This window comes from Penaeus vannamei, chromosome 19, assembly GCF_042767895.1.
Source record: "Penaeus vannamei isolate JL-2024 chromosome 19, ASM4276789v1, whole genome shotgun sequence".
Lineage (NCBI taxonomy): Eukaryota > Metazoa > Arthropoda > Malacostraca > Decapoda > Penaeidae > Penaeus > Penaeus vannamei.
In genome coordinates this window covers 3,018,116-3,028,115 of record NC_091567.1, presented here as the reverse complement: position 1 = coordinate 3,028,115, position 10,000 = coordinate 3,018,116, and the positions used below count along the sequence as shown (strand labels likewise).

General features: G+C 36.8%; 1 protein-coding gene across 2 annotated transcripts in view; it reads right to left on the bottom strand.

Moving 5' to 3' along the window:
* The window catches only part of LOC113826375 (NPC intracellular cholesterol transporter 1), a 49,192-nt gene that overhangs the window by 10,878 nt on the left and 28,314 nt on the right, over window positions 1-10,000 (bottom strand). For both annotated transcript variants that reach the window (XM_027379251.2, XM_027379252.2), the window contains exons 2-19: window positions 8,744-8,903; window positions 8,177-8,386; window positions 7,620-7,909; window positions 7,045-7,243; window positions 6,784-6,897; window positions 6,364-6,581; window positions 6,144-6,245; window positions 5,353-5,549; window positions 4,768-4,986; window positions 4,446-4,600; window positions 3,777-3,928; window positions 3,467-3,647; window positions 2,943-3,070; window positions 2,122-2,373; window positions 1,722-1,885; window positions 1,063-1,240; window positions 567-707; window positions 246-406 (exon numbers count right to left, since the gene is read on the bottom strand). In XM_027379251.2, the coding sequence (XP_027235052.2) occupies window positions 246-406; window positions 567-707; window positions 1,063-1,240; window positions 1,722-1,885; window positions 2,122-2,373; window positions 2,943-3,070; window positions 3,467-3,647; window positions 3,777-3,928; window positions 4,446-4,600; window positions 4,768-4,986; window positions 5,353-5,549; window positions 6,144-6,245; window positions 6,364-6,581; window positions 6,784-6,897; window positions 7,045-7,243; window positions 7,620-7,909; window positions 8,177-8,386; window positions 8,744-8,903 (3,221 nt within the window). The remainder of the gene's footprint in view (window positions 1-245; window positions 407-566; window positions 708-1,062; window positions 1,241-1,721; window positions 1,886-2,121; window positions 2,374-2,942; window positions 3,071-3,466; window positions 3,648-3,776; window positions 3,929-4,445; window positions 4,601-4,767; window positions 4,987-5,352; window positions 5,550-6,143; window positions 6,246-6,363; window positions 6,582-6,783; window positions 6,898-7,044; window positions 7,244-7,619; window positions 7,910-8,176; window positions 8,387-8,743; window positions 8,904-10,000) is intronic.

Below are 10,000 nucleotides of genomic sequence, written 5' to 3'. Positions count from 1 at the left end.
TATCCATTTGGATAGCTTTTCAGAAGGTATCAGGTGAACTTAGTCTAAAATCACACATTATCCACAATAATAAATAAATAAATAAATAAAAGACACTGATGCTGAAATACTCCTTAGACAAACTAATAAATCCTTCATAGGCTGAAAAAAATTATCTTCTATCCCTTTCCTCCTTTTTCCCTGTTCCCAACATACAGTGATAACACAAATAAAGCATTTACTGCCTACAAACGAGCTCCTCCTACCTGTAAGGGAAAACTTCATACACTGGCTCCTTCTGACCCTCATTCAGGGTGTTTGTGATATTTTCTGAGATATCTCTGGCCCATTCTAGAGCCTCATAATAATCTTTGGATGTCTTGAGAATGGTGTGATATGTCATGAAGTAACTGGCACCAACTGCTGTCTGAGTAAAGATTAAAAAGCATAAATTTTGCTGCCAAAAGACGAAGTCCAGCATATGCTGAGACCTTTAATCAACATTTATTTATATCTCTTTTCATTTTATGATGAATGAGCAAAAAATAAAAACAAATATTAAATTGATAAACTTTCAAATGTCATACCTCATTTTTGTCTGTTGTTACAATTTTAACAGCTTGTCCATAAGCTGCATGCCCACCTTTAGGACATGTCTCACCTGGTACATCCTCCAGGAAAAATGGTAAATACTGCATAAAAGAGTCTGGATCGGGCCGCAGTCCATCCTACAAGGAAAAGAGGGAAAAAATGTTAAGGCCTGCGTATAGGCAGACTAAAAATGATGCAGAGGCTTTATTTCAGCAGATGTCACAATCTCTTGGGAAAGAGGCTAGCAAAGACCTGTATTCTAATTATTTGTCTCTTATTTCTTATACTCCCGGCTATTTCTGAACAACATAGAAGTATTGCATATAAATCTAATATACTTGTGACATCAACCAATTCTCTATCACCAGAAAATACCCATTCTTTCCTAAACCATTCTAACAAGCTCCACTGATGAGCTGTAATATTAGTCCTAAAGATGTAGGTTTGTAGACAGCGGAAAGCTACTTCAAATAGAGTAATATTAGATCTTACATCTGTTAGGTTGATGTTGCAGTCATCACAGTCAGACTCATAATCACTTGAGGGACAGAATGTTCCATCTTTCTTTACTCTGCAGCATGGTACATCACCACTTGGACTGTCCAGATTGTAAATGGACCAGTCCATATAGTCGTCTATCCATGAGGAGGCTGGCTGGGCGATGAAAGTTCTGCCAAAGAATATTTTGGTTATTATTTTTTTTTCAATCTTAAATAATTAAGAACCAAATATACAAAATTTTGAAACGAAGAAAAATATGGGAGGACATTATAAAGTACAAACAATAGCACATCAACTTGAATCTTGTAGTTTTTCCCTTACAAACTTTACATCACTTACATCATTTCATATTATTCACTCATAATTTCACTAGACTACTTGAAATGTAACCATCATTTCTACCACTACAAATAATTGCTAAGGAAATATTAACAATAAATAAAAATAAACAGCTACACTTTCTTTTCTTTTTTATAAGCAACGCCAAAATCCTTTCCCAATAATTGGAAAAATCAATCTAACAGTCTAATACCAAAGTTAGTTGGCTAAAACAAAACAAAAGTACCAGAAAAAATATGTTCCCAGTGGATATACATTAAGTAAGGTTCCAATCTTGTATACTGGCCTGTATCAGATCTAATTTTCCTTACCTATTGGCACGGTGGGCAGCATAATACACTTGCATGGCCAAACTGTCCATGTCACAGTCCACAGTCCCACAGACTTTGTTCTGATCACTGAAGTTAGTAAAATTGAGACCTCCCTTGAGGACGAAGTACACTGGAGGTCCAACACTTAAGTACTTCCCTAGATACTGTAATCAGAGAAAGGAGTAACAATGAAACTAAATACAAGATAAAACATCAATAAATTCTAAATTCTTACCTCCATTAAAGGAAAACACAACACAAATACCAAATTTGGCAAAATAAAGACTTAAAATACATATATAACAATACAATAATGTCATTGACAATAGTGGTATCAATCATTTCAGCAACTTATTGCTAATTGTAATAATTGTACATCCTTCTTGGATGCCAGACTCACCTCAAAATATTTTTGTAAGTAAGAATCTTCAGGCATTGATAATTCTTGATCAAGACCTATTTCAATCATTGGCAGAACAGCAATGCTTGAGAACAGCCATCCTACAAAGACCACTACCACAACTGGTCTAGCAATGCGGGATAGAAGCATGGGAGCATAGACAAGTTTAAAGAATTTCTGTATGGGGCCTTCAGGTGACGTTCCCTCCTTGTTGGATCCTTTGATGAAACAGCAGATGTCCAGTCTATTCTCCTGCAGAAGAAAACGGCATTAATATTGCACACATAAATCAAAAGTGGCAGGAAATATACTACCCAATTCAAAGAAGCAAAAAAATGATAGGGGGAAGGGAGGGAGGAAGGAAGGGAGGGAAGGGAGGGAAGGGAGGGAAGGAGGGAAGGAGGGAAGGAGGGAAGGGAGGGAAGGGAGGGAAGGAGCGAAGGAGGGAAGGGAGGGAAGGAGGGAGGGAGGGAGAGAGGGAAAGAGGGAGGGAGGGAGGGAGAGAGGGAGAGAGGGAGGGAGGGAGGGAGGGAGGGAGGGAGGGAGAGAGGGAGAGAGGGAGGGAGAGGAGGGAGGGAGGGAGAGAGAGAGAGAGAGAGAGAGAGAGAGGAGAGAGAGAGAGAGAGAGAGAGAGAGAGAGAGAGAGAGAGAGAGAGAGAGAGAGAGAGAGAGAGAGAGAGAGAGAGAGAGAGAGAGAGAGTGAGAGAGAGAGAGAGAGAGAGAGAGAGAGAGAGAGAGAGAGAGAGAGAGAGAGAGAGAGAGAGAGAGAGAGAGAGAGAGAGAGAGAGAGAGAGAGACAGAGAAAGAAATTCAATACGCACTTCTTGTCTCTTTGCATCCAGTGCCATGAGAGACACAAAACATGTGATCTGCAGGACAAAATCGATGGTGAGGGCAAGTCCAGCATACAGAGCAAATGCATGAACAGCAGGCATCCCTGAGAGCACCCCTGTGTTGAGAAAAAGAATTGTAAATTAGTTTGGATAATATGTAGAAGATATTTTATGATTATACATTCATATCTGATAATATTAGAGTACTTATACATTCTTGCACAATAATATAAAGCAATAGATATAGAAATAATGGTAATATTCATCAGATATAATATTTTCTAAATTATCAAATCAAGTAAAAACCTGCCATTTTTATGAACAAGACTCCTTGTTTTTAATATTCATACTGGAGATAAAAATAGCACCAAGATATCAAGAAAATTGGGATATACCCCATCAGTGTTACAAACTTATCCCCCTATATCTATTACTAATAACACCAATATTTACCATATACAAATATAACATAAAGATAAAAGAATCTTGTTTTCTCAAGGTGTCTTACATACCCAGGAAGAAGCAAGCTACTTCTGAGCAGGAGGCGAGTAAGATTGTGGGAACAACTTGCCCCACAACACGCCCAATGTGTTCTGATCGCGACTCAGCTGGACGGCGTGACTCGCGCTGATACGTTTGAACGAGAATAAACATGTTGTCTACTCCTACTGCTAACACCAAGAATGGTATAACCTGCAAGGAGAGAGAAAAAGTAGAGTGAGTTCAACATAAACTGAAGCCCTACTACCATGATGGTCACCACATACATTCAGATCTTCAACAATCAATAAAAATCAAAACAAAAGGACTTGATAAACTCACTTCGATAATAATAAGCGTTGCAGGAACACCAGCGTAGCCATAAACACCAATAGAAGATGAGACAGAAATCAATACAATCAGTACACCGCCCAAGCCCAGAGTAATCTTGGAGTCTACCAACACACGGCTGCAACGTGTGTAGCTCCCAAGAGCTGAGGATGAAAAAGACATCAATAAATATCCTTATTAGATACTCTACAATAATTCATATATCCATCATTCTATCTATCTATTTATATGCATCATATATAGCCTATATGTATATAGCCTGTGTTTTTTTGTTTGAATGTGCATGTGCTTGTGCGTGTGCGCAAGTGTGTGCATGTGTGCTGGTGTATATAGGTTTGCATGTGTATGTATGTGTGTGTCTGTATATGTGTAAGCATATGCATGCTTGCACATCCAAGCCTGTGTTTGTGTAATTACTTGTGTTACCAGCAGGTCATAGAAGTGAAAGCTTATATCTTTATATTCATAACATCTTGCCTAAAAATTTGTAGCATATAGTATAATAATGACAGAATTTTATTCTCCAGAAAATATCTATGAAAAAATCTTTTATCTGAAAAAAAAAAAAAATCCAAAAGAAAAATCAAATATACATATAAATAAAAATCTTCAAACTAGTATGTAGTGATCCAATCGGTATTTCTATATATCTTTCACTACCTAAAGCAATGTATGCAAACATGATGCAGTAAGATATGAGGATGGTGATGACATCGCCCTCGCTCTCTCGCTGTAATTCGTCCTGAATGGATCGCTCAGCTGAAAATGCGATGTCCATCATTGGGTTATCATAGTCCTTTATGAACTTGAGAAAACTGCAAAAGAAAGTATTTACCATGATCAATAAAGATTTCAAAACAAAACACTAATATATTTCTTTTCATTTCTAACTAATGAATAACAATAGCAAGAGCACGTCCTAATGAAAACAATGATATGAAATGAGGAAATTAAACAGATAACCAAGAACAAGATAACTTACGCTTCCTCCCATGCTTTGGCTTTCTCCACCTTCTCCTTGTCATTGAAATTGTTGACTACAAGGGAGATAACAAGTGCTGAAGCATCTTTGTATGGAGGGTTCGCCCCAAGGATCTGAGAGCCGTTGAGAAAGCCCCCGAGAGCAGTGAAGGGCAGGATGGGTCCTCCATACTCACCCAAGCAGGGAATATCTAAAGTTGTGTCCATTGCCACAGGATTTCTGTGTGTAGGGCACAAAAAGAAAATAAAAAAGAAAAGAAAATAACAAGTAAGCCAATGAATAGGTAAATTAAGGCTTTGGCCTTTGCCATAAAAGTTTGACTATCGGTCTCTGTTTCACTTTCTAAAAGTTTTCATCTTTTTGTATGGTAATCATTATACATCCTTAACATTTTTAAGGTTAATATTCCTAAAACTTTTAATAATCAATCCTCTAAAGAACTATAAGCGTGTCATCTAGCCACCAAAAATATGCGTATTCTAAAATTCCCGGCCATAGTTCCTCATCTATCGGTCCCAAGCCATAACTTACGATCCACTACAATCTTAGTGAAACCTGCTTTCACTTCAAGGTTCTTAGGCTCACCTGAAGCAGAGGTCTATATGGTCAATGTAGGTGTACGGCAGTCCGAAGCTGCTGGTCCCTGTAAGGTTCAGGTTGTCTTCATTGTTCTGGAAGTAGTTTACCACGCTCTGGATGGTGCAGTTATTGTTCACAGGTGAGAGCGGTGTAAAGCATATATCCTCCAGGTACACATCTTTATCATCTACTTTCCCATGTACCTAAAAATAAAAAAAGCAAGTGAATTGATACACAAATACATTAATAAAATATATAAATATAAGAAATCAACTGATAAATAAATTCATAAACAAATAAATAAAGAAAACAAAACAAGGAAAAGATTTCTTGTTAACCATAAATGCAAGGTTAAGGAAAGATAATAAAAGAACAAGCTATTCATCTAACATAATACTGAAAACCTGAATAAACTTTCAACAAACTTAATTTGAGACAGAAACAAATATGTCTTTGAATGCCAATGTGCTTTCCAGCAAGTTTGTAAAACAAATATAAGAGGGAATGATTCTTTGTGAAATGTGGATAGATCCCAACATTTTCATCTTCAAACCCTGTTCAATCCTCAATAATTAACAAGCTAAATATTTATATACATACATATATATACATACATACATAAACACATACATACATACATACATACATACATACATACATACATACATATATACATACATACATACATACATACATACATACATACATACATACATACATACATACATACATACATACATACATACATACATACATACATACATACATACATACATACATACATCTGGTAATCTTACCTCTTGTGTTATGATGTTCTGCAGCTTGAAGACCTCTGCCAGGAATGTCTGGTTATAAGCTGGCCCCCACATCTCTGTGCCATTGGGAGTTTGATGTGGAACCTACAATGATGCCAGAATTCATCAGAAAAAAATTCTAACTGCAGGCACTTGTATATCTTTAGTTATACTACTCTCTCTATAGGGATTTTGAAGAATATTTGAAAGACTATATACTTACCTTATCAACTCCTTTTGGTCTTATAATAAGCATTTCTGTTCTGTAGAAAGGTTCAAAGTTCTTGTCAAAATAATCCTTTTCAATACGAGACTTAGAATTTGGGGCAGCCCATAGTTCTACTGGGTTTGTTGTCACTTTCAGATAGATGATGCCCACTGACAGTCCAATGGATATCAGTACACCTACAATTAGCACAGTCCATGGGTGATCAGCACACACTGAAAAAAGAAGAGGAAAGCACTTGAAAGAGTTGTGTACATGATCTGTTACTCAGAAACATCAAGAAAGAAAAATTGCTGAATATTATCCTAAACTGTAGAAAAGTAAAAGCAAAAGAGGGGGAAAAAAATGGAGAAAAATACATTCTCATGCTAAAACATTCACATGAAATGGACGATGCTTATAGAATTATCAAATTACCTGTGCCCCATGATGTGAAGAACCTTTCCAGATAATCCTCCAAACTCGATCCAAGTTTCTCGAAAAAGCTGGGCTCATCTCCCGCCACAGCTCCACTCTGGTCAGTCACTGCAACTAAAGATACTGGACTTGTGAAATAATGATCAATTTCCAATGCATATGAGACCAGTTCCTCCTTCTCCACTATCAGGCAGAGCCCTATCATGAATGCACTTTAAAAAAAAAACAAAAAAACACAGCATGGCACTCTCCATTACTTACTATCTATGCTCCTTGCCCTGCATGAGAAGCAAATGTAAACAACGGTGAAGGCTGTTGCAAAGACAATGAACAGCAATGTCATCACCACTTCCATGCCGTTCAACCCAAAAATAGTGAATGGCTGTGGAAGGGGGGGCAGAGGGGGTGGCACTGGACAAGACTCTTCACAATCGAGACAACTGCATGACCGGGAGTCATTCTGCAAGGTAGCATTTAAGAAGATGGATAAAGTTAAAAGCACACAGAATAGCTACTTATTATTCAATATCTATATTAATAGTGGGTGGGTGGGTCAGTGAGTGTACATGAAAAGGAGAGTGTGGCTGAGTGAGTAGGCAAACATATGGATATAGATGTAGGTGTGAGTGTGGGTGGGTGTTTGCCTGTATGTGCTTCAGTGTGTGCATGTGCGTGCACATGTGGGCATGTATGCATGTGCATGTGCTGAACTAAGTGTATGCATACATATGGCTACACAGGTGTGTGTGCACATCCCTCTATGCAGGTGTATGTCTGCATGTGTGTGCATGTAAATGACTGTAAATTATCCAAAAAAAAAATTAAACATGACTTACCGTTACACCTTGGTTGCACGGAATAATTGTTTTGTTGAAAGGCTTAAATTCAGATCCTGACTCCTCTTTGTAGATAAAATCAATCTGGAAGGGCGAATAACCATTACTGGTGCTGCCCATAAAGTCATACCACCTCTGGCCGGTGCAGTAGTAGGAGCCCCAAGCTCCGCACATGAGCGACATTGCCTTCTCATTGGTGGAGGGCATCGCTACGTCTTTACACGAGCTGTACACTCCATTTATAAAGTCATTTGTTATGTGCACATCCAATGAGGAGATGACTGTTTTATCTGTTAGAAAAAATAAATACATTCATAAATAATACTATTTAACAAATGTGCATAAGCAATATCACAAAACCATTAACTTCTTTTCACAATGAGAGACTATGGATATGTGGATGTGTGTGTGTACATACATGTACATACATGCACGTGTGTGTGTGTGTGTAAATGCTAAAGTTATATATATTTTAGAAACCCAACAATATAACGTCATATATCCCAGATACAGATGCTGCTCCATATATCCATCTGTGAAAGTCTTGTGGGACTCACTTGTATCTGTGGCCTTTTTGAACTCTTTAACATTCATGAAGTCACTCTGGTCAGGACTGCAAGTCAGGTAGCAGAAGGCCATCCGGAAGTTCCTCACACAGGTTGGGCAACGCTTCAGCAGGCCCATCCCGACTGCCATCTGCGTCAGGATGGCAGTGACCTGATCTGCATCACAGCACGTACTGATGTTGCCGCCAGGGTCACGGGACACTGTGTGGAGAGTCAAAGAAAATTAAAATCACTTTGTGCTGAAATCTCAAAATTCCTCCTGTTCCAGCTGTATAATTCTGTAAGCCATGCATTACCAGGTTAAGGACATCAAACGCAAAGCACAAACAGCGCAATTTCCCTATAAATGCTACTAAATCATTCCCATCCTTGCATCTGACCAAAGGAAGACGACAACTTGGACTGGGAGAAGTATCAGCAAACTTTCAAAAACCTCAACTGCATAATGAAGATACTAAAAGGAAGCAGAAGAAGAAAAAGAAGAGGGAGAAGATGATGAACAATAACCATTAGTACTAGCCAATCAACAAACAAAGCCCCTTAAACAATCAGACTTACTAAGGTCCATGACAAGTTCTGGACATGCTGCTGCCAAGGTCATGTGGGCAGAAGGGTCCAGCACCTGCGCAGTGCCATTATATGGGCAGTTGGCGGTTTTCGAGGTGAGAGGATTCTGGCCGCACTGCCCATACCACACACAGTGCCCTTCACTTTTTGTCTGTACAGAAAGGAAAGAAAAGTAGATTTGTAAATATCCATCTGAGTTTAGTATTCATAGTAATAACTATAACAGAAGTAATAATAATAACAATATTTTATAAATAATAACAATAATAATAATAATAATGATAATAACCATAAACAATAATTATAACAATTGATAATGATGATTAATAACAATAACAATAATAATAATAATAATAATAATAAAAATAATAATAATAATAATAATAATAATAATAATAATAATAATAATAATAATAATAATAATAATAATAATAATAATAATAATAATAATAATAATAATAATAATAATAACAATAATATTATTAATAATAAAAAATCATTAACAATAACAATATCAACAAAACAATATCAACAAAAACAATAAAAGCAACAACAATAACAATAACAATAGAAATAACAACAATAATAGTAATAATAATAATAATAATAATAATAATAATAATAATAATAATAATAATAATAATAATAATAATAATAATAATAATAATAATAATAATAATAATAATAATAATAATAATAATAATAATAATAATAGTAATAATAACAATAATAATAACAACAATAACAATAATAATAGCAACAATAATAGCAATAATAATAATAATAAAAAAATAAAAAATAAATAACTACAACAACAACAACAACAACAACAATGGTGGCAGTGGTCACAATAACAATAATAAATACACAAACAGATGCTTCCGTCGCGCCAGAAGCCCCACACCGAACGAAAAGACAAGAAAAAGAAGAGAAAAGAAAAGAAAAAATGTACCCTGAATTTCAGTCCCTCCTACGGTCGCCGATGAGTTAAAAAGAGTTTCGAGTTTTAAGTTCTCTCTCTCCTTCTGTGGCCGGAGTTTCATTTGCCAGGTTCCTCTCCTTGTAAGGTATATGACCTGACTGTAATTTCTTCTAATTCCCTTCCTTCCCCCCCTCCCCCCCCCCCCCCTCTCAACCCTAGGTCTTCCCAGGTCAATCGGAAAGTAGGTCACGAGGGTGCACCGCGACCTGGTGCCCGCTAGGTAAAATAGGAAGGTTTTGACGAGATGCTCTTCTTTCTTTCTCTTT